We start from the raw sequence: 25,610 nt of genomic DNA, 5'->3' as shown, positions 1-25,610 counted from the left end.
GGACTCAGTAGTTGTGGCTCTCGGGCTCTAGAGCGCAGGCTCAGTAGTTGTGGCTCACGGGCTTAGTTGCTCCGCAGCATGTGGGGTCTTCCTGGACCAGGGCTCAAACCTGTGTCCCTTGCATTGGCGGGCAGATTCTCAACCACTGCACCACTAGTGAAGTCCCTATGTTAAATTTTTATATTAGATTTTGTTTAGAGTTTATTTAAATATAAGATGCCTTTTACTATGTATAAAACAAATAAGCTACAAGGTTATATTGTACAGCACAGGGACTGTAGTCAATATTCTACAATAACTTTATTTTTTTATTTTTTAAATATTTATTTATTTATTTATTTTGGCTGTGCTGGGTCTTAGTTGCAGTACACGGGCTCCTAGTTGCAGCATGCGGACTCTTAGTTGCGGCATGCATGCAGGATCTAGTTACCCAACCAGGGATCGAACCCGGGCCCCCTGCATTGGGAGCATGGAGTCCTACCCACTGGGCCACCGGAGAAGTCCCACAATAACTTTAAATAGAGTATAATCTATAAAAATATGGAATGTTATCATCTGAAACTAATAATAGTGTAAGTCAACTATACTTCAATTAAAGATAAATTAATGATGAATAAATAAATATTAGATGTTTTTAAATGACAGCTTCTACAGGGTTGTATAACACGTCTGTTTTGTGTCTTTTGGGTGACGGTCAGTCACGTGCAGCCACAGGAGGGGACACAGGAGAAACTCAGGGAATCAAAGTGTATGGTTGCCGCAGGTCCTCGATACAGGAAGCACAGCCCGTGGAGCAGGATCATGAGGGGAAGCCTCAGGATGGTCAGGAGACAGAAAGCAAGAGCGAGGGGAAAACCAAGGCCAGAGCCTGTGTTGGGCATTCCTGAGAAAGCCAAGGCAGGGCAGGGGAAACAGTTTGCAATTGGCTAGTTGCAATAATTTCTTTGGGCTCTAAAGTACACGGGTGGTCCCAGATGCCTGGTACCTGGCCTTGGGGTGATTAAGGCAGAGGAATGTGACCTGCGGATGTGCAAGGTCCAGAGAAAGTGTGGCCCTGGCCGGGTGAGTTTGCATGTCACAGGCAAGCTGGGCTGAGCCCTTTGCTGTCTCAAAGGACTGGCCACGCTGGGGAGGGGCAGTCTCTCCCCAGCCAGGAAGGTTTTTTAAGGTGTCAAAACATAATGTACAGAAAATTTAAAAATATATACAATACAAAGTCAAACAGAAGCATAAAAATGAAACATTAACAAGCTTACCCATCCCCTCCCTCACCCCGTTCTGCAATTCCATCTCATCTGAAGTAGAGTTAGCACTTTGGTGTGTGTTCTTCCAGGCTTTTCTCTCTTTGCAAACATATGCAAACAAACATACTGACTCCAATGTAAGAATGTTTATAAACATGGAGTCACACTCTGTACATCTCTCTGCTGCTTATGCTTTCACTTGACTATATTTCATGAACAGCCCTCCACATTAATACTTGTAGGTATAACTCATTACTGTTAGTAGATGCTTTCTCTTTTATAGGATGATTTTCTAATTTATTCAACCACTCTCTCTTTATAGATGTGTAGGTTATTTTCAGTTGTTGGGTTTTTTTTTAATAACTACATGTGTGCTTTAATCCATATCCTGGTGCGTAAATCCCCATGTTGCAATGCTTTTACTTCCCCATGAGATTGTTGGATCAATGAATGCATTGTAAACGTGGATAGATATAATCCATAGCATGAGATTTTTTTTCCAAAATGTTTTAGCAGTTGAAACCAATATCAGCAGTTTGGAAGTTTACCACATTCTGATCAGCCCTGGACGTTTTAAATGTTTTCATTTTTATAAATCTGGTAGGTGATAATGGTTTCATTATTTTTCTAATTTATTTTTCTCTTGACTGTTAATAACACTGAGCATCTCAAACAAAGAGCTTCTCTATTCAATTTTATAAGGACACTAAGAACTGTGTTTTTCTCCTTGTCGCTTATGAAGATTTGTTCCCCCTGAAGAAGCTGGTTGAGTTACCGCATATCACACATAAGAGCTGATTTTGCTCTTTTTCCTACAAGTCTGCATTATACATCTTCTGTCTCCCTGGAATGAGATGAAATAAAACTCTGGCCTTTTCCAAATTCATTTGATTCAAGCTCTGTATAGGATTTTTGAAAAATTCTGTTTGTTATTATCTCATCTTGGAAAATAATGAAAAGAGAACAGCTGTCAGCCTCTTGCTTCTGAATGTTGTTGTAATGTATTTTCTTTGAGGAAATAACATTGAATACATTTAGCTATTGAATATACTTGGTTTAAAACATACCATCGTTTTGTGCTGTCACTGAGACCTGATGACACCAGTGTTTTGTGGTTTTGGTATTGTTAAGCCTTGTCTTGCTAAGCAGGATGAATCAGGGAACAAAAATCATTAAGCCCTGGTTTCTGTGAGTGAGTCTAAGGTAAATCTGTGAGGGCTATGCGCTTACTTCTGATGTAGTGGCCTTAGCAGGGAGATTGGCAAGGTGGCAGTGGCCTTATTTATTTTATTTTTTTTGCGGTACGCGGGCCTCTCACTGTTGTGGCCTCTCCCATTGCGGAGCACAGGCTCCGGACGCGCAGGCTCAGCGGCCATGGCTCGTGGGCCCAGCCGCTCCACGGCACGTGGGATCTTCCTGGACCGGGGCACGAACCCGTGTCCCCTGCATTGGCAGGCGGACTCTCAACCACAGCACCACCAGGGAAGCCCAGCAGTGGCCTTATTTTAATAGCCAGGACCTGTGCCCAAGATCCGTGTAAGGGGAGTGATGCTGAGGTGGTAGTATTAGTCAGTGTTCTCCAGAGAAGCAAAACCAATAGGATCTCTCTCTCACCCCCTATCTCCCTCATCTATCTATCTATCTATCTATCTATCTGGAGGTTTAAGGAATTGGCTCATGCAGTTGGGAAGCTGACAAGTCTTAAATTTGTACAGCACGCCAGTAGGCTGGAAATTCAGGTAAAAGTGGATTTGCAGTTTGGGGTCCGAAGGCTGGAAACTCAGGCAGAATTTCATCTTCTCCAGGAAACCTCAGTCTTAGCTTTTAAGGCCTTCAACAGATTGGATGGAGCACATTACGGAGGGTAATCTGCTTTAAAGTCAACTGATTGTAAATGTTAATCACATCAAATAAAACTACCTTTACAGTAATATCTAGATTAGTGTTTGACCGAACAACTGGGCACCATATTCTTGCCAAGTTGACACACAAAATTAACCATCACTGTTGTGTATATTTCATTTGCTTCAGAGGAGTTCAAATGACACAACCACTATTCTTTTCTCTATGGAGCAAGCAATTTAAAGTGGAACCTGGCTGCAGTCAAGCTGTGTTCCAGGAGAGATTTCTAATGTCCCATTCATTTTTAGTACATCTACCCCCATGAACAACAAATGCAGAGACTATGAATATATCCTGCTTTAGGGAAAAGGTAGGAAAATACGAAGAGAATGCTTGATTCTTCTATTCTCCCACCTTCCTTCTTTTCCTCCTTTGTCCACTTAACCCAATAAACTGAACTCTTTTTCTTTTTAAAGTAGCTGGTGTTAAGAGTGCTCAATTAGGGCCTCCCTGGTGGCGCAGTGGTTGAGAGTCCGCCTGCCGATGCAGGGGACACGGGTTCGTGCCCCGATCTGGGAAGATCCCACATGCCGCAGAGCGGCTGGGCCCGTGAGCCATGGCCGCTGAGCCTGTGCGTCCGGAGCCTGTGCTCTGCAACGGGAGAGGCCACAACAGTGAGAGGCCCGCGTACCGCAAAAAAAAAAAAAAAAAAAAAAAAAAGAGTGCTCAATTAAAATGGAATAAAGCATTTTTTTCTTGGCACAATTCTTCTAGCTAATGGGAAAAAACATTCTGGGCCATATGGATAATTTTAAGTAAAGTTTGCACCTGAGTCATTGGCCTTAGCATCTGTATACTTTTTAAAAGATTTATTTATTTATTTGTTTGTTTATTTATTTTTGGCTGCATTGTGTCTTAGTCACAGCAAGCAAGGTCTCCGTCGAGGCATGTGGGCTCCTCGTTGCAGGCTTCTCTCTAGTTGTGGCGCGGGCTCCAGGGCTCATGGGCTCTGTAGTTGTGGCGTGCGGGCTTAGTTGCCCTGCAGCATGTGAGATCTTAGTTCCCTGACCAGGGATCGAACCCGCGTCCCCTGCATTGGAGAGAAGGTTCTTTACCACTGGACCGCCAGGGAAATCCCTAGCATTTATATTGATGAAATATATTGGAGAACTTAAAAATGTCCACTTCTACTTCACTTGTGTAATTAAAAAAATAACGGACTGAGGTGAAATTAATGTAACAAAAATTATTTTAAAGTGAACAATTCATTAGCATTTAGCACATTCACAATGTTGTGCAAACACCACCTCTCTCTATTTCCAAAACATTTCCATCATTCCAAAGTGAAACTTTATCCATTAAGCCATTTCTCCCCACTCCCCATTCCTGTCAGCTCTTGGCACCCACTAATCTAGGTTCTATGGCTATGGATTTACCCATTCTGGATAGTTCTTATAAATGGAATCATACATATGTGACATTTTGTGTCTGGCTTCTTTAACTCAGCATAATGTTTTGGAAGTCCATCGATAGTGTAGCATACATCAGTACTTCATTTCTTTGAATAGCTGAATAATATCCACTTAATATATATAGCACAATTTGTTCATTTACCTGCTGATGGGCATTTGGGTTGTTTCCACCTTTTGGCTATCATGAGTAGTGCTGCTATGAACACGTGTGTACATGTTCTTGTTTGAGTACCTGTTTTCAATTCTTTCGGGTATATATCTAGGAGTGGAATTGCGGGGTCATATAACTTTTTGAGGAACTGTCAAACTGTCTTCCACAGTGGCTGAACCATTTTACATTCTCATCAGCAATGTATGAAAGCTCCAATTTCTCCACATCTTCTCATCTAACGTTTGTTGTATTTTGTTTTGTTTTCAAAATTTCTTTCATTCTAGCCACCCTAGTAGGTGTGAAGTGGTACCTCATTGTGATTTTGATTTACATCTCCTTAATTACGAATAATGTTTTGTATCTCTTCATGTGCACTTGTGTAATTTTAATATTGTAATTCCATCCTGAATTCTAGGTACATGGCAGGGTTTCTCATCTGGTGTGGTACACATAGCATAGGTCACAGATATGCCAAATTATTGGCCCCCTCAGCCCTTGGGGCTGCTGGGGGAGACTTTAGATGGTCAGAGTCCCTGGGGTCATTCATCTCAGGCTGTGAGCAGACTCCTCCACTTTCTCCATCATTCTCTATGTGTGCCAGTATGTGAATAATTTTGGAGGTACTGGTTTTTGGGGGTGTAGGAAACCAGAGTCCTCTTGATCCATCTTAGTTAATGGGACAACAAACTGACTCTGAGCTGTTTTATAGCATTGGAATTTGTTTAATTTTTTTCAGAAATCATAACAACTTTCTGTAATGGCTCACTAAGAATAGCCATTCTTAGACTATGTTCCTAAAATAGGGCTATATATTAATGTAATTAGAAAAGTCTAGTGAATATTACAACAATCATGATAAGTCATTTAACTTTGAAGAATTTTAATCTTCAAAATGGCATACAACATATGCATACTTTAAATACTAAAATGCAAAGCATTTAAAATACAAATACTATGTATTTGTTTTATATCACGACTTATGAGAGATAGATGTTTTGGATAAAATCCCAGTTCTAGTCAGTGTGAGGATCATCCATCCAAGGTTAACATCTTAAGGCAATGGTTAATGCCAGATATTTCAATAGTTTAGCTTATGAGATATTTCATATACCTGGTGCTTAATTAATAGTACTGTCTTTGAATAGCATTGGGAATCATAATTCAAATGAGCTCACAACATAATACCTTATTTAGAGTTATGTAGAAGAGCATTTAGTTGCATTTTAAAGTCCTTCTGAAGCTTCCTCTGACAGGGACTAGATGTTATCATGTCTGGCTTCTGGGCAGTAAGTAAAAAAATGTGCAACTGCATGCTCTTGGTGACGAAGAAGGCATTGAGACGGGCCCTTCAATCAGAGTCTCCAGCCTAATCCACTCCTGGAGGGCAAAGAGAAAGAGTTGATACCTGTTAGATTTCATGAATCAATGGAAACATCATCTGAAACAAAATTCAGACACTCAAACTCAAGGGTCATGTTGACCAAGTCAACCCACCATTTCAGGTTCTTCTGGGTCTTAATCCAAAGCTCCTTTCCCCACCCAGGACATTTCTGTGCTCAGAGAAAATAGAAAACCTCCCCTCCCCAAACATAGCCATTTCGTGCTAGTTATATCAGATTAAAATGAACATCATAGACAATCTATGGTCAACGCAACCTCCCCTCCCCAAACATAGCCATTTCGTGCTAGTTATATCAGATTAAAATAAACATCATAGACGATCTATGGTCAACACAACCTAGAACATAAAGATTACTAAAGAAGACAATAGGAAGTGTCTCAGCAAGGCAATTAGCAACCTGATTGGTAAACTGTTGCAAGCTGCACTACATATGCAGACACCATGGTTCTTCTCTCAACCCTGGTTTAGAGCCCTTCAAAATTCAGAACTGAGGGAAATGGACATCTTCTAGTTCTGGAACCACCCTAGTATCAGTATGAGCCCAGTAAACACACAGCTTTTGGAAAAAGAGTCAGTGCCAATCACAACCAGGAAGGGAAATCTATTGGATAAAATACATTTAAGATAAAAATTTCCTAATTATCTACAGGATGACTAGCGCCAAGGAATGTTTACAGGCAGATAGAAACTACAGGCAATCTGCTCTTTCTTATGGCAAATTGCAAGAGACAAAACTCTCCCATAGGAGCTGAACATGTCCACATGCCATCCCAAACACAGCTTCCCTGCATTTCTTAATAATGCTGTTTTACTGAAGAAATTAAGTTATACTGTTTTGTCATTAGCGAAATAACAATATGCATGGAAATGACAGAAAACCTGACTTCTGGAGAATATCTACAAATAAATAATGAATCCTCTTGTGAAACCAATGCTAGAATATTATTACCTAGTTTAATGGCCTTTTGTCCTAAAATCAAATCTCATAAAACCAGTGGCTAGAGGAAAAAAGTAGCAAAGGACAAAGAAGTAAAACAAAAACAACAGCATCAACAACAGAATCCTTATTTATAGCATCATTTTGTTCTGCATGAGAACACTTATTTAAAATATAAATATCTTCGGCTTCCCTGATGGCACAGTGGTTCAGAGTCCACCTGCCAATGCAGGGAACATGGCTTCGTGCCCTGGTCCAGGAGGACCCCACATGCTGCAGAGCAGCTGGGCCCGTGACCCATGGCCGCTGAGCCTGTGAGTCCGGAGCCTGTGCTCCGCAACGGGAGAGGCCACAGCAGTGAGAGGCCCATGTACCGCAAAAATAAATAAATAAATAAATAAATAAATAAATAAATAAATAAATAAATAAATAAATAAATAAATAAATAAATAAATAAATAAATAAATAAAAATATATAAATAAATAAATAAATAAATAAATAAATAAATAAATAAATAAATCTATCTCTTACCAGGATAGCAGAAACGGTTTTGCAAGTTGTAAGGAATATTTTGTTATAAACACTTTCTACCCGCAGTAGAATGCAAGAAATTGAAGGCACAGTAAAATCAATCCAAAGGTCAAATTATCTAAGTGATGTCTGTGAAATTCATGTATTTGCATTAGCTCACATATATGAAAACATTAGTATCTGCTAACGTTGAGTTTAGAAAGAACCAATGATGGATGTTTAAGAAATGAGGATACAGCCAGGAGTCAGTGCAGTGCCTCTGAGGTGGGAGAGCCAACTTCAGGACACTGGTCCACAAGAGACCTCCCCACTCCACATAATATCAAATGGCGAAAATCTCCCAGAGATCTCCATCTCAACACCAATACCCAGCTTCACTCAACGACCAGCAAGCTACAGTGCTGGACACCCTATGCCAAACAAGCAAGACAGGAACACAACCCCACCCATTAGCAGAGAGGCTGCCTAAAATCATAATAAGGCCACAGACACCCCAAAACACACTACCAGACGTGGACCTGCCCACCAGAAAGACAAGATCCAGCCTCATCCACCAGAACACAGGCACTAGTCCCCTCCACCAGGAAGCCTACACAACCCACTGAACCAACTTTAGCCACTGGGAACAGACACCAAAAAACAACAGGAACTACGAACCTGCAGGCTGCAAAAAGGAGACCCCAAACACAGTAAGATAAGCAAAATGAGAAGACAGAAAAACACACAGCAGATGAAGGAGCAAGATTAAAACCCACCAGACCTAACAAATGAAGAGGAAATAGGCAGTCTACCTGAAAAACAATTCAGAATAATGATAGTAAAGAAAACCTGACTTCTTGGAAATAGAATAGAGAAAATGCAAGAAACATTTAACAAGGACCTAGAAGAACTAAAGAGGAAACAAGCAATGATGAACAACACAATAAATGAAATTAAAAATACTCTAGAAGGGATCAATAGCAGAATAACTGAGGCAGAAGAACGGATAAGTGACCTGGAAGATAAAATAGTGGAAATAACTACTGCAGAGCAGAATAAAGAAAAAAGAATGAAAAGAACTGAGGACAGTCTCAGAGACCTCTGGGACAACATTAAACGCACCAACATTTGAATTATACAGGTCCCAGAAGAAGAAGAGAAAAAGAAAAGGACTGAGAAAATATTTGAAGAGATTATAGTTGAAAACTTCCCTCATATGGGAAAGGAAATAGTCAACTCCAGGAAGCACAGAGAGTCCCGTACAGAATAAATCCAAGGAGAAACACGCCAAGACACATATTAATCAAACTGTCAAAAATTAAATACAAAGAAAAATTATTAAAAGCAGCAGGGGAAAAACAACAAATAACACACAAGGGAATCCCCATAAAGTTAACAGCTGATCTTTTAGCAGAAGCTCTGCAAGCCAGAAGGGAGTGGCAGGACATATTTAAAGTGATGAAGGGGAAAAACCTACAACCAAGATTACTCTACCCAGCAAGGATCTCATTCAGATTTGATGGAGAAATTAAAACCTTTACAGACAAGCAAAAGCTGAGAGAGTTCAGCACCACCAAACCAGCTTTACAACAAATGCTAAAGGAACTTCTCTAGGCAAGAAACACAACAGAAGGAAAAGACCTACAGTAACAAACACAAAACAATTACGAAAATGGAAATAGGAACATTCGTATCGATAATTACCTTAAATGTAAATGGATTAAATGCTCCCACCAAAAGACACAGACTGGCTGAATGGATACAAAAATAAGACCCATATATATGCTGTCTACAAGAGACCCATTTCAGACCTAGGGACACATACAGACTGAAAGTGAGGGGATGGAAAAAGATATTCCATACAAATGGAAACCAAAAGAAAGCTGGAGTAGCAAATCTCATATCAGACAAAATAGACTTTAAAATAAAGACTACTAGAAGAGACAAAGAAGGACACTACATAATGATCAAGGGATCAATCCAAGAAGAAGATATAACAATTGTAAATATTTATGCACCCAACATAGGAGCACCTCAGTACATAAGGCAAATACTAACATCCATAAAAGAGGAAATCAACAGTAACATAATCATAGTAGGGGACTTTAACACCCCACTTTCACCAATGGACAGATCACCAAAATGAAAATAAATAAGGAAACACAAGCTTTAAATGATACATTAAACAAGATGGACTTAATTGATATTTATAGGACATTCCATCCAAAAATAACAGAATACACATTTTTCTCAAGTGCTCATGGAACATTCTCCAGGATAGATCATATCTTGGGTCACAGATCAAGCCTTGGTAAATTTAAGAAAATTGAAATTGTATCAAGTATCTTTTCCGACCACAATGGTATGAGACTAGATATCAATTACAGGAGAAGATCTGTAAAAAATACAAACACATGGAGGCTAAACAATACACTACTTAATAACGAAGTGATCACTGAAGTAATCAAAGAGGAAATCAAAAAATACCTAGAAACAAATGACAATGGAGACACGACGACCCAAAACCTATGGGATGCAGCAAAAGCAGTTCTAAGGGGGAAGTTTATAGCAATACAATCCTACCTTAAGAAACAGGAAACATCTCAAATAACCTAACCTTGCACCTAAAGCAATTAGAGAAAGAAGAACAAAAAAACCCAAAGTTAGCAGAAGGAAAGAAATCATAAAGATCCGATCAGAAATAAATGAAAAAGAAATGAAGGAAACGATAGCAAAGATCAATAAAACTAAAAGCTGGTTCTTTGAGAAGATAAACAAAATTGATGAACCATTAGCCAGACTCATCAAGAAAAAAAGGGAGAAGGCTCAAATCAATAGAATTAGAAATGAAAAAGGAGAAGTAACAACTGACACTGCAGAAATACAGAAGATCATGAGAGATTACTACAAGCAACTCTATGCCAATAAAATGGACAATGTGGAAGAAAAGGACAAATTCTTAGAAAGGCACAACCTGCCAAGACTGAACCAGGAAGAAATAGAAAATATGAACAGACCAATCACAAGCACTGAAATTGAAACTGTGATTAAAAATCTTCCAACAAACAAAAGCCCAGGACCAGATGGCTTCACAGGCGAATTCTATCAAACATTTAGAGAAGAGCTAACACCTATCCTTCTATATATATATCCATCTCCTTCTATATAATATAGCAGAGGGAGGAACACTCCAAAACTCATTCTACAAGGCCACCATCACCCTGATACCACCAGACAAGGATGTCACAAAGAAAGAAAACTACAGATCAATATCACTGATGAACATAGATGCAAAAATCCTCAACAAAATACTAGCAAACAGAATCCAACAGCACATTAAAAGGATCATACACCATGACCAAGTAGGGTTTATTCCAGGAATGCTAGGATTCTTCAATATACGCAAATCAATCAACGTGATACACCACATTAACAAATTGAAGGAGAAAAACCATATGATCATCTCAATAGATGCAGAGAAAGCTTTAGACAAAATTCAACTCCCATTTATGATAAAAACCCTGCAGAAAGTAGGCATAGAGGGAACTTTCCTCAGCATAATAAAGGCCATATATGACAAACCCACAGCCAACATCATCCTCAATGGTGAAAAACTGAAACCATTTCCACTAAGATCAGGAACAAGACAAGGTTTCCCACTCTCACCACTCTTATTCAACATAGTTTTGGAATTTTTAGCCACAGCAATCAGAAAAGAAAAGGAAATAAAAGGAATCCAAATTGGAAAAGAAGAAGCAAAGCTGTCACTGTTTGCAGATGACATGATACTATACATAGAGAATCCTAAAGATGCTACCAGAAAACTACTAGAGCTAATCAATGAATTTGGTAAAGTAGCAGGATACAAAATTAATGCACAGAAATCTCTGGCATTCCTGTACACTAATGATGAAAAATCTGAAAGTGAAATTAAGAAAACACTCCCATTTACCATTGCAACAAAAAGAATAAAATATCTAGGAGTAAACCTACCTAAGGAGACAAAAGACCTATATGCAGAAAATTATAAGACACTGATGAAAGAAATTAAAGATGATACAAATAGATGGAGAGATATACCATGTTCTTGGATTGGAAGAATCAACATTGTGAAAATGACTCTACTACCCAAAGCAATCTACAGATTCAGTGCAATTCCTATCAAACTACCACTGGCATTTTTCACAGAACTAGAACAAAACATTTCACAATTTGTATGGAAACACAAAAGACCCCAAATAGCCAAAGCAGTCTTGAGAAAGAAAAACTGAGCTGGAGGAATCAGGCTCCCTGACTTCAGACTATACTACAAAGCTTCAGTAATCAAGACAGTATGGTACTGGCACAAAAACAGAAATATAGATCAATGGAACAGGATAGAAAGCCCAGAGATAAACCCACGCACATATGGTCACCTTATCTTTGATAAAGGAGGCAGACATGTACAGTGGAGAAAGTACAGCCTCTTCAGTAAGTGGTGCTGGGAAAACAGGACAGGTACATGTAAAAGTATGAGATTAGAAGACTCCCTAACACCATACACAAAAATAAGCTCAAAATGGATTAAAGACCTAAATGTAAGGCCAGAAACTATCAAACTCTTAGAGGAAAACATAGGCAGAACACTCTATGACATAAATCACAGCAAGATCCTTTTTGACCCACCTCATAGAGAAATGGAAATAAAAATAAACAAATGGGACCTAATGAAACTTCAAAGCTTTTGCACAGCAAAGGAAACCATAAACAAGACCAAAAGACAACCCTCAGAATGGGAGAAAATATTTGCAAATGAAGCAACTGACAAAGGATTAATCTCCAAAATTTACAAGCAGCTCATGTAGCTCAATATCAAAAAAACAAACAACCCAATCCAAAAATGGGCAGAAGACCTAACTAGACATTTATCCAAAGAAGATATACAGATTGCCAACAAACACATGAAAGAATGCTCAACATCATTAATCATTAGAGACATGCAAATCAAAACTATAATGAGGTATCATCTCACACCGGTCAGAATGGCCATCAACAAAAAATCTAGAAACAATAAATGCTGGAGAGGGTGTGGAGAAAAGGGAACCCTCTTGCACTGCTGGTGGGAATGTGAATTGGTACAGCCACTATGGAGAACAGTATGGAGGTTCCTTAAAAAACTACAAATAGAGCTACCATATGACACAGCAATCCCGCTACTGGGCATATACCCTGAGAAAACCATAATTCAAAAAGAGTCATGTACCAAAATGTTCATTGCAGCTCTATTTACAGTAGCCAGGAGATGGAAACAACCTAAGTGTCCATCATCGGATGAATGCATAAAGAAGATGTGGCACATATATACAATGGAATATTACTCAGCCATAAAAAGAAACGAAATTGAGATATTTGTAATGAGGTGGATCGACCTATAGTCTGTCATACAGAGTGACGTAAGTCAGAAAGAAAAAGACAAATACTATATGCTAACACATATATATGGAATTTAAGAAAAAAAAGTCATAAAGAACCAGGGGTTAGACAGGAATGAAGACACAGACCTGCTAGAGAATGGACTTGAGGATATGAGGAGGGGGAAGGGTAAGCTGTGACAAAGCGAGAGAGTGGCATGGACATATATACACTACCAAATGTAAAATAGATAGCTAGTGGGAAGCAGCCACATAGCACAGGGAGATCAGCTCGGTGCTTTGTGACCACCTAGAAGGGTGGGATAGGGAGGGTGGGAAAGAGGGAGACGCGAGAGGGAGGAGTTATGGGAACATATGTATATGTATAACTGATTCACTTTGTTATAAAGCAGAAACTAACACACCATTGTCAAGCAATTATACTCTAATAAAGATTAAAAAAAAATCTTCCAACAAACAAAAGTCCAGGACCAGATGGCTTCACAGGTGAATTCTATCAAACATTTAGAGAAGAGCTAACACCCATCCTTCTCAAACTCTTCCAAAAAATTGCAGAGGAAGGAACACTCCAAAACTCATTCTATGAGGCCACCATCACCCTGATACCAAAACCAGACAAAGATACTACAAAAAAAAGAAAATTACAGAGCACTATCACTGATGAATATAGATGTAAAAATCCTCAACAAAATACTAGCAAACAGAATCCAACAACCCGTAAAAAGGATCATACACCATGATCAAGTGGGATTTACCCCAGGGATGCAAGGATTCTTCAGTATACGGAAATCAAGCAATGTGATACACCATATTAACCAATCAAAGAATGAAAACCATATGATCATCTCAACAGATGCTGAAAAAGCTTTTGACAAAATTCAACACCCATTTATGATAAAAACTCTCCAGAAAGTGGGAATAGAGGGAACCTACCTCAACATAATAAGCAGATATGACAAACTCACAGCAAACATCATTCTCAATGGTGAAAACCTGAAAGCATTTCCTCTAAGATCTGGAGCAAGACAAGGATGTCCACTCTCACCACTATTATTCATCATAGTTTTGGAAGTCCTAGCCATGACAATCAGAGAAGAAAAAGAAATAAAAGGAATACAAATTGGAAAAGAAGAAGTAAAACTGCCACTGTTTGCAGATGACATGATACTATACATAGAGAATCCTAAAGATGCCACCAGAAAACTACTAGAGCTAATCAATGAATTTGGTAAAGTTGCAGGATACAAAATTAATGCACAGAAATCTCTGGCACTCCTATACACTAATGATGAAAAATCTGAAAGAGAAGTTAAGGAAACACTCCCATTTACCGTTGCAACAAAAAGAATAAAATACCTAGGAATAAACCTGTGTAGGGAGACAAAAGACCTGTATGCAGAAAACTATAAGACACTGTTGAAAGGAATTAAAGATGATACAAACAGATGGAGAGATATACCATGTTCTTGGATTGGAAGAATCAACATTGTGAAAATGACTCTACTACCCAAAGCAATCTACAGATTCAATGCAATCCTTATTGAATTACCAATGGCATTCTTTACAGAACTAGAAAAAAAAATCTTAAAAGTTGTATGGAGACACAAAAGACCCCAAATAGCCAAAGCAGTCTTGAGGGAAAAAAACGGAACTGGAGGAATCAGACTCCCTGACTTCAGACTATACTACAAAGCTACAGTAATCAAGACAATATGGTACTGGCACAAAAACAGAAATATAGATCAATGGCACAGGATAGAAAGCCCAGAGATAAACCCACGCACCTATGGTAAACTAATATATGACAAAGGAGGCAAGGATATACAATGGAGAAAAGACAGTCTCTTCAATAAGTGGTGCTGGGAAAACTGGACAGCTACATGTAAAAGAATGAAATTAGAACACTCCCTAACACCACACACAAAAATAAACTCAAAATGGATTAGAGACCTAAATGTCAGACCAGGCACTATAAATCTCTTAGAGAAAAACAAAGGAAGAACACTCTTTGACATAAATTACAGTAAGATCTTTTTTGATCCACCTCCTAGAGTAATGGAAATAAAAACAAAAACAAATGGGACCTAATGAAACTTCAAAGCTTTTGCACAGCAAAGGAAACCTTAAACAAGATGAAAAGACAACCCTCAGAATGGGAGAAAATATTTGCAAATGAATAAATGGACAAAGGATTAATCTCCAAAATATATAAACAGCTCATGCAGCTCAATATTAAAGAAACAAACAACCCAATCCAAAAATGGGCAGAAGACCTAAATAGACATTTCTCCAAAGAAGACATACAGATGGCCAAGAAGCACATGAAAAGCTGCTCAACATCACTAATTATTAGAGAAATGCAAATCAAAACTACAGTGTGGTATCACCTCACACCAGTTAGAATGGGCATCATCAGAAAATCTACAAACAACAAATGCTGGAGAGGGGGCGGAGAAAAGGGAACCCTCTTGCACTGTTGGTGGGAATATAAATTGATACAGCCACTATGGAGAACAGTATGGCGGTTCCTTAAAAAACTAAAAATAGAATTACCATATGACCCAGCAATCCCACCACTGAGCATATACCCAGAGAAAACCATAATTCAAAAAGACACATGCACCCCGATGTTTATTGCAGCACTGTTTACAATAGCCAGGTCATGGAAGCAACCTAGATGCCCATTGACAGATGACTGGATAAAGAAGAAGTGGTACATATATACAATGGAATATTACTCAGCCATAAAAAGGAACGAAATTGGGTCATTTGTAGAGACGTGGGTGGATCTAGAGACTGTCATACAGAGTGAAGTAAGTCAGAAAGAGAAAAACAAATATCATATATTAACGCGTATATGTGGAACGTAGAAAAATGGTACAGATGAACCGGTTTGCAAGGCAGAAATAGAGACACAGATGTAGAGGACAAATGTATGGACACCAAGGCGGTAAAGTGGTGGTGGTGGGGTGGTGGTGGGGTGATGAATTGGGAGATTGCGATTGACATGTATACACTGATGTGTGTAAAATGGATAACGAATAAGAACCTGCTCTATAAAAAAATAAATACAATTCTAAAATTCATAAAGAAAAACCCATGCTGTTGATGCACCTCCTATTCATCAGCAAGTCACCACCTCACAGATATCAATTTATTTTTATAATGTACTCATAAATCAGTTTGATGGATTTTTTCCTTATAATGAGCAGAATATTGTGCCTATCAGGGGCAGGAAAATTAATCATTAACCCAGGGGTCATGGAAAATGAATTTAGAATGAGTTGACAGCTATCGTGTGGGTCATTATTACTTTGTTAGAGACAAAGCTTGCTGATATTTCTTTAATACTACTGTGAGATAACAGAAAAAATATATATTTAGGTCTCTGCCCGAGTTCCTGCAACAAAGCTCCTAAAACTCTTGCAATTTCCTAGTGATAAGAGCACTGAGAACATCTTCTGTCCTAATATTTGGTCTTTGAGCCCCCATCCTGACACAGAGTTCCTAAACCCCTTGCAATTTCCTGGATGATAACAGTGTCCTTTGTTCTAATAACATGACTCTTGGTGGGTTCCTGAATGGGGGCTGGTCACCAGAGAGACCAAGCCATGATTAGAAACTTATAATTTTCAGCACCATCCCCTTCTGCAGCGAGGGAAGAGAGGATACAAGTGGAGTTAATGATTGATCATCCCTGTGTGATAAAGCCCTCCATGAAAATTCCAGTAATTTGGGGTTTGAAGAGCTTCTAGGTGGTGGCCACGTGGAGGTGCTGGGAGAGTGGCACACCTGCACAGGGCATGAAAGCTCCACCCCTTCCCACACACCTGTCCTACACATCTCTTCCACCTGGGTGTTCATCTGTGTCCTTTATCATATCCTTTTAAAATAAACTGGTAAACAGTAAATAAACTGTCTTCCTGAGTCTGTAAGCTGCTCTAGCAAATTAATGAAACCTGAGAAGGGATCATGGGAATGTCCGATGTATAGCCAATTGCTCAGAAGCACAAGTGACAAACTGGCTTTGCTATTGGCGTCTGAAGTGGGATGAGGGCAGTATTGCGGGATGGAGCCCTTAACCTGTGGAATCTGACGCCATCTCCCAGTAAATGGTGTCAGATTTGAGTTATTAAATTGTAGGACCCCCAGCTAGTGTTGCATAGAATGGCTTGAAACTCGCACACAGTAGTGTCCGTAGCATTCTGAGTGTGATAGTTGTGTGAAAGTAAAGGAGAGACACACTCAGTAGTGTAGGTTTTTGCTACACAAGTACCGTATTATAGTTTTTAATGTTAATGAGAAGTACCACAGGCTTTATAGCCAGGGTTATTATTATCCCTTTGTAGATAATTAAGTTGTGTTTCTACATCTTAACAAAATAATTTTTTTCATTGAGTATTGGTATTAGAGTCTCATGTGTGTTCAGTAGTTGTCATGTGGCCAGAGAGAGTTCATGGAGTCTCTCTAGTGTCTAATTTATTAGAATTTTGGCGTTACGTCTGTTTGACCTAAAATTGAGTAACTTCAGAGTGTAAAAGTTACCTAGAGACACTCCAACATCATTTTGTAATTTTACAGATAATTTTACAAATGAAGGAATTTGAGCGTAGAAAGGTGATGTAACTAGTACAGAATCACAGTTAGTGGAAAAGCTAAATGCAGGATCCAGGCGTTGGACTCTGGTCCCGAAGTCCTTCCTTAAAATGTAAGGAATGAGTGAAGGAGCTCCCTCTGAGGGAGGCCTGTCCAGGATATCATCAACTAGAGCAAGAATTCAGCATTCATAACACTGAGAGGCTGAAGGTAGTAATTTTAAGGAGAATAAGAAAAGTATATTGACTTGCATTTGACAACTCTGACTTTACTTTCTCTAAACTTATTTGCATTTGTAGCCATTGCAAACCTAACCAGAGCATTAGAAATATGTTTTTATTGCCAGAGATCTTATTTTTCAAATAGCGTCATTTTGTAACTCTGTTATCAAGCTATCAATTTAATCTACAAAATCTATTAAAATTATGTTTTGATCCTTTCCTGGTTTTTTGTGGGTTGCTTGGTTGGTTGTTAGGTTGTGATTCATTTATTTTTGTTTGTGGTCTAATATCAGTGCTGCCTAGGATATGGCAAGTTTGCTAATGATGCTAATTAAGTTTACATGTTATTTAGTTTTTCTTTTTTTTAATCGCTGACACTCCACCTTGATGTTGAACTGCTCGTTATACCACGGAGCTCAGAAATATGCTCCTTTTTGTACATGAAGTATGTCCACTTAGCATGTAGAATTAGCATGGATTTAGTTCCCTTTAGACGTTTTATGTTCGACTGTACAAAAGCACAGTAAAAATAACCAGGGTTCAGAAGGTGTTTTTATAAAGCAGAAATAATGAGCCTGATTCTCTGACTCACAGGCTACAGATGGATCCCACTGTCAGGTTAGCAAGAGAGGAAGAAAGAAAACAATTTTCTCTTGCCTGTTGGTCGGGAACAGGTTGTAACCTCCTTGTTTCTTCTATCCCCAGAGCCTACTGCATCCCGGAGAATAGAGCTGCACCCTCAAGCCCCTGGGCACCGACTTCCCAGCCTGACCGCTGTTCAGCCGAGCTCTTGTGATGCAGCGCAGAGGGCGACACGATTCTCAGGAGCCAGAGCCTGGAACAGCTGCCAGGCAAGGGCCTCCTCTCATTGGCTCTTCCCCTCCCGTGGATATGAGGGGCTTCTCCGACCCTCCCATGGATATGAGGGGCTTCTCCGAGCTCGTAGACACTGGCGGCATCCTTGTGATGATCATCTCGAACAAAGGAGCAAGTGAGTTTTTGTTTGTTTGTTTTTTACTGTCAATTATTGTTCATCCATTTAGAGCTGAGATTGAGGTTTTTGGGGGTTTTGGGGGGTTTTTTTTTTGCGGTACGCAGGCCTCTCACCGTTGTGGCCTCTCCCGTTGTGGAGCACAGGCTCCGGACGCACAGGCTCAGCGGCCACGGCTCACGGGCCCAGTTGCTCCGCAGCATGTGGGATCTTCCCAGACCGGGACACGAACCCATGTCCCCTGCATCGGCAGGCGGACTCTCAACCCCTGCGCCACCAGGGAAGCCCTGAGATCGAGTTTTTAAATCATAGTAGATGACTTTGAAGAAGCTAAGGGCCAAAAGACAGACTTTTCCCCAAGGTCTGTAACTAGCTAGTGGCAGAGTTTGCATTCATTCGTCTTTCTACCACACCACCCTTTCTTTCTTTCTCTCTACAGTGTCTACATACTAGTTGCTCAATAGATAGTTACTGGTTTAATTTGATTCAGTTAAGTTAATCATTATATGTGTTAATTTCATCATAGCGTTTGGCTCCGCCCCAAATCTTATGCCCAGGGAGTAACTCCAGCTCAGACACGAGCTCCCTCCATCCTCCTCTGGAGGCCAGCTGGAGCTGTGGGAAAGCTCAGGCTCCCATTCCTGCACCCTTGAGACCTAGCAATGGTGCAGCAGAGGAGAACCATCCCCCAAGACCGTCTGACCAACCCCTCTGGGTTTTGTTCACCTTCTCTGGGAGCTGTTCATCCACCCTGGGGTGTGGAGCTGAAAGCAAATCAGTCAGTCGACTCGTGGGCAACGAACATTTTCTGGTGCCTCCTCTGCGCCTGGTAGAGTGCTGGGCACTGGGAATATAGCGATACGAGATGTGGCTCTTTCCTGCAAGGAGCTCAAGGATGGGGGGATGTGGCTGGCCGGGCCCGAGCCTTCTTAGGCCTGATGAGCAGAATGCAGACCTGCCTTATCTGCAGGTAGGTAGAGCCTGGAGAGCCAACCTGGTATTTACAAGGCAAGTTCATGAACTTCCCATCAAGCTTGTGACTGGTGGTTTCCTTTTCCCACCCAAGACTTCTGTTGGGGCACCTCTGTGAGGACTGGGTGGGGCAGTGGGAGGTGAGGCCACTCTCCTGCTTGCTTGTACAGGTTTCCCCCGCTGTCCGAAAGTGGAGCGTTCCTACGAAACCTCTCCTAAGCCAAGACGGCGTAAAGGGAAGAAGCAATTAATTACCTTAGGACACATCTTATTAACAGATGCTCAAAATACATCAGGAGGAAGCACAGATGCCCACAGACACAGTTCAAAGCCTATGGTGGCTTGACGCTGAGATGCTGAGTGTGGTTCCCAGGGAAGGAGCCTCGTGGGACCACTCCAGGTGCACGGGGTACAGGGTGCCTCTATAAAGGCTGCTGCAAAACACATGCTGAACGCTAATTTCGCTTTTTGCCTTTTTTCGTAAAAGAGAATATCCTCTTCAGACTTAATTTTGGTTACGGAAAACAGGTACTAATATAGGCCTTTTGTAAAAGCGAATTGTTTAAATGGTATAAAGTGAATTTTCGAAAAGCCAGCATATCTAGATCTAGATCTGTTACACAGCCTCATTACTGATTTGAATTTCACAAAAGTGAAAGCAACTTAAATCCTATTTGCCATTCTTTTCCATCTTTGATCTCGGACCCGCTATTTATTGCCTCGTGCAGGTCATTTGGAGTCAGTAGGGTGGGTAAGAATAACTTGCACTTTAGCAGGAGTAAGAAGAGAGGGATAAAGGTCGGCTTGCCTAGCCACCAGGAGGCCTGCTTCTTTTTTTTTTTCAATTCTTTTTCATTGTGGTTTATTACGGGATATTGAATATAGTTTCCTGTGCTATACAATAGGACCTTGTTGTTTGTCCATTCTATATATAATAGTTTGCATCTGCTAGTTCCAAAGTCTCAATCTAACCCTCCCCTGCACCCCTCCTTGGCAACCACAAGTCTGTTCTCTGTCTGTGAGGCTGTTTCTGTTTCGTAGATAAGTTCATTCGTGTCATATTTTAGACTCCATATATAAGTGATATCACATGGTATTCACCTTTTTCTTTCTTACTTCACTTAGTATGATAATCTCTAGGTCCATCTATGTAGCTGCAAATGGCAAAATTTCATTCTTTTTTATGGCTGAGTAGTATTCCATTGTACATATGTACCACATCTTCTTTATGCATTCATCTGTCCACGGACATTTAGATTGTTTCCATGTCTTGGCTATTGCAAACACTGCTGCTATGAACATAGGGGTGCATGTATCTTTTCGACTTATAGTTTTGTCCAGATATGTATCCAGGGGTGAGATTGCTGGATCATATGGTAACTCTATTTTTAGTTTTTTGAGGAACCTCCATTATGTTTTCCATAGTGGCTGTACCACTTTACATTCCTACCAACAGTATAGGAGGGTAACCTTTTCTCCACACCCTCTCCAGCATTTGTTATTTGTAGACTTGAAAAAAAAAATCTATTTATTTATTTATTTTATTTTTGGCTGCATTGGGTCTGTATTGCTGCATGCGGGCTTTCTCTAGTTGCAGTGAGCGGGGGCTACTCTTCGTTGTGGTGCGTGGGCTTCTCACTGTGGTGGCTTCTCTTGTTGTGGAGCACAGGCTCTAGGCAAGCTGGCTTCAGTAGTTGTGGTGTGCGGGCTTCAGTAGTTGTGGCACGTGGGCTCAGTAGTTGTGGCTCAAGGGCTCTAGAGCGCAGGCTCAGTAGTTGTGGCGCACGGGCTGAGTTGCTCCACGACATGTGGGATCTTCCCAGACCAGGGCTCGAACCCGTGTCCCCTGCATTGGCAGGCGGATTCTTAACCACTGCGCCACCAGGGGAGCCCTGTAGACTTTTTAATGATGGCCATTCTGACCAGTGTGAGGTGGTACTTCATTTTAGTTTTGATTTGCATTTCTCTAATAATTAGCGATGTTGAGCATCTTTTCATGTGCCTGTTTCAGGAGGCCTGCTTCTTGGCCTCCATATTCTAGCCCAGAGCAGCCAGACTCTGTGCCCTGAATGCACGTGGCATTGTGGGAGGGGATTGAGGTAGAAGAGCTTGTGCCACAACCAAGTCCCCCTCTTGGCCAACACCAAGTGGAACCAAACACAGATCAATCTGGAGAAGGTTTAGATGGAGGAGAACGTGGTTCAGGCTGCCTAGCTGGGGACAAAGGCTGAAGCTTAAGTGCTGGTGGTGGCAGTGACTCTAGCCCCTCCTGAGCCTTGTCCCAGCTGCTGTGCCGTCACGGCCATTCTCGGAAATCCCAGGGGTCCCTCCCCATTCATTCCGTGGGGAGGTTCCGAGGAAGGGGGGTCCCAGCAGTGGTGGCCTTTCTTCTCCAAAGACTAGCACCACATCTAGACTTGTAGCAGGCGGCTAAGGCAGAGCTGGTGGGAGCCATTCACTGCACTGTCACCCAGGACATGCTAGTGGGCCTGTGGGGAGTCTCCATGACTGCAGAGATGAGATGCTGTCGTCATCAGATGGTGGAGCTGGTGAGTCAGGAACAGAACCCTGGTTTTGAAAAGAGACCTGAGCCTTTGCTAGGGCAGCGGGCACAAAGGCTGGTCACAGTGATGTCATCTAAGCTGCATCAAATTAAGGGGCCCTGAAGAGGTCCAAGGCTGAGGAGGGTGGGCCCTTCCTCCCTGGGCACGGAGGGGAGGGGAACTCCTATTCAAAATAAGTCGGGGCTAAGGAACCTGGACCAGCACTGTCACTTGTGATCACTTGAGCTCTGTGCCTGACCCTTGGGTCCCTACAGAAGCCAAGGGCTGAGGAGGCAGGGGCAGCAATGTGCCTTGTAGGGTACCAGGCAGCCCATTGGGTGCTGGCGTGGCTCCCCACGGCCCCACCCCCAGCTGTAGCCGGGAGCTCTCCAACCCGCAGTGTTCCTCGCCCCCCCGGGGACCTTGTCTATGTCCCTTGAAGAGGCCCCTCGCTGATAATGAGTGAAGCAGTGGAACAGCATCTGCCACTCAACTGTGCCCTTAGTCTGAATATCCTTTGCACATTTGCAAGCCCTCAAACCTGGACTGGATTTCTGAGTTCTGGCCGAGCACATGCGGGAATCCTGTATAGAGCAGAAAACTATTCAAGTTCAGTAAGAGCTGGGTGGGCGATCCACACCTGCTTTTACAGAAGCGGGTACCAGCGACACCTAACCCAGTCCCAGGCGGGCGACCCGAGGCTCTCAACTCATGCGCTGAATTGGGAGAGATGAAAAGTTATTCAAGAGAAGGTGGCTGGGGATGGATGTGTAGAAGAAAGGCATTCCAGGCAGAAGGGACAGTGTGAGCAAGGGTGTGGAGTTCAGGGAACTGGTGGTAGGGTTGCTCAGTCTTTATTGGCAGAGTTATTCCCAAGACTCTCAGGAAGTTTCTAGAGAGAATTGTCTATTAAGGCATTCAGTCATTCAACAGACATGTATTGAATGCCCACAGTGTACAAGGCAAAAGGCATTAAAAAGGTTAATAAGGCTTGAGAGAAAGAGGTGAGGGAGATTAAGAGGTACAAACTTCCAGCTGCAAAATAAATGAGACATGGGCATGAAATGTACAGGGTGGGGAATATAGAAAAAAAAGAAAAAAGAGGTGTAAATGTTAAATATGTCCAGTTTTGTTGCAGAACAGTTATACCCCCATAAAGCTAAAAAATTTTCCCTACTGTTAAAAATTGAAAAAAAAAGTTGATAAGGCTTATTCTCTGTCCTCAAAGAACTCACAATTTAGCAAATATTATTTATAAAGGAACAGATGCATTGATAGACGTTAGAACACAATGTTACAGGAACATGAAGAATGGACTGATTACTTGTGATTAAGCAAGTCAGGAAGGCTTCACAGGGGAAGAGATTTTGAAATTATCAAATAGAATGGGAAAGGGACATTTGCATTGCCAAGATGTTTAAACATGTCCAGACTTATTTTAGTTTGCCCTATTTGCGAGAATGCTTCAACTGTCGAGATGCTTATAAATTAGATGCTAATTAATGAAGTGAAAATGACGCAGGGAAGAGATCCAGATTTCTTTTAGAATGGCAGGGTAGAAAAGAGCTCCTTTCTAACGTTAAGTTATGCAAATAAAACTAACTGCATTTATAATTGTAAGAGAATTGGGAATGTTATTTAATATGTAAATATATTCTAACAGGGAATATTTATAATGCCAACAAATTTTCTATCTAAGATAACGTGTATTTATCATCATGCATTTCTAGTTTTTTTGAAATAATTTTCTCCTCAATATTAATGTTTTTCTTCTCTCGTGCATAAATATAGTATATTTGCTCTAGCACAGTTTCTCAAACTTGATAGGCCCTGCTCTGCTTTCATTTTCTATCCCTGCTTTAAAAAAATTTTTTTTATTGGGTTATAACATACATACCTGCCCATATCTTATTAAGGGTATCATCATTCAATAAATTTTTACACATGGATGTATTTATGTAACTACAATTCAGATTAGAATACAAAGCATTTCCAGAACCTTCCAAGCCTCCATCATGCCATCTCCCAATTAATACAAAACTCTGCAGAGGTGACTACTGTTGTGAGTCTATCACTGTGGATTAGTTTTGCCTGTTTTTGAACTTTATATAAATGGACTGGTAGAGGATATACTTTTTTGAGTCTGGCTACTTTTGCTAACATTATGTCTCTAAGGCTGAATCATGTCCCAGGTAGTTTGTTCTTTTTCATTGATGTGTTGTTATATTTTATTTATGAATATACCAAACTTACATATCCTTTTCTGTTGATGGCATATTTCCAGTTTGGGGCTATCATGAACAAGTCTTAGAGATGTCTTTGGTGGACATATGCATTCATTTCTCCAGGGTAAATAGAGGAGTGGAATTGCTGGGTCATACCATAGATGTATGTTGGACTTTAGTAGAAACTGCTACTGAGTTTTCCAAGTGCAATGATTTAAACTTCTCCTAGCTGGAATGAGAGACTTGGTAATCTCAATCTTTTTAATTTTAGCCATTCTAGAGAGTGCATAATATAGCTCATTGTTTTGATTTTCATTTCACTGATGACAATGTTGAGAACCTTTTCATTTGCTTATTGGCCATTTGGATATCCTCTTGTGAAAGCCCTATTTTAATATTTTGCCCATTTTTTAAAAGTTGGGTTGTCCTTTTTTCATTGAACTGTAGGGTTTCTATTTTAAGATGAGTCCTTTGACAGATACGTGTATTGCAAATGTCTTCTCCAGGTCTGTGGTGTGCCTTTCACTCTTTTAATGCTGTCTTTTTGTTGGAAAGAAGTTCTTGACTTTAAGAGCATTCAGATGGGTCAATCTTTTCTCTTGTGGTTAGTGCATCCTGTCCTTTTAAAGAAATATTTGCCTCCTCGAGAGAAAAATTCTAATGAAATGAAGACAAAAATTTTAACATCTCCCATAGAACCTTCAAGCCTCTGTGAATACAAATTTAGAGTCCCACTTGAGAGCCATGCTCTCATATACTGTTATAGAACATTCTATCCACAGATAGACAGATCCCCCCAAAACAACACCAAAATACAAACATAGTAGGATTCCATTTTAAACCAAATAGGCAAGAGGTTTTAACTTTAAAGGAGCAGCTATTCAGAACTGTAAATATATATAATATAGGTAAATATATAAAATAAATATTTTTGCTCCACTGTTTCAAAGATTAAATAATATGAAAAATTTCTGAAAAAAGAGTGTGAGATGAGAAAATCAATTCACTTTAAAGCATTGGAGCAAAACCTTGGTCCTTCCCCTCTGTGCCTAATTAGGCACACTCATCTCTCCCCTTGACCTACTTTTATCA

General features: G+C 40.5%; 1 protein-coding gene across 1 annotated transcript in view; it reads left to right on the top strand.

Annotated features, from left to right (window-relative positions):
- Positions 1–25,610, top strand: part of LOC308608195 (uncharacterized protein) — a gene marked incomplete at its 5' end in the record, with an annotated part of 106,692 nt that overhangs the window by 30,711 nt on the left and 50,371 nt on the right. Inside the window, one exon of the mRNA XM_081220919.1 lies at positions 18,493–18,778. Coding sequence (XP_081077045.1) covers positions 18,493–18,778 — 286 coding nt within the window. The remainder of the gene's footprint in view (positions 1–18,492; positions 18,779–25,610) is intronic.

Source organism: Mesoplodon bidens (assembly GCF_964165515.1).
Source record: "Mesoplodon bidens genome assembly, chromosome: 20".
Taxonomy (NCBI): domain Eukaryota; kingdom Metazoa; phylum Chordata; class Mammalia; order Artiodactyla; family Ziphiidae; genus Mesoplodon; species Mesoplodon bidens.
This window is presented reverse-complemented; position numbering and strand designations above follow the sequence as displayed.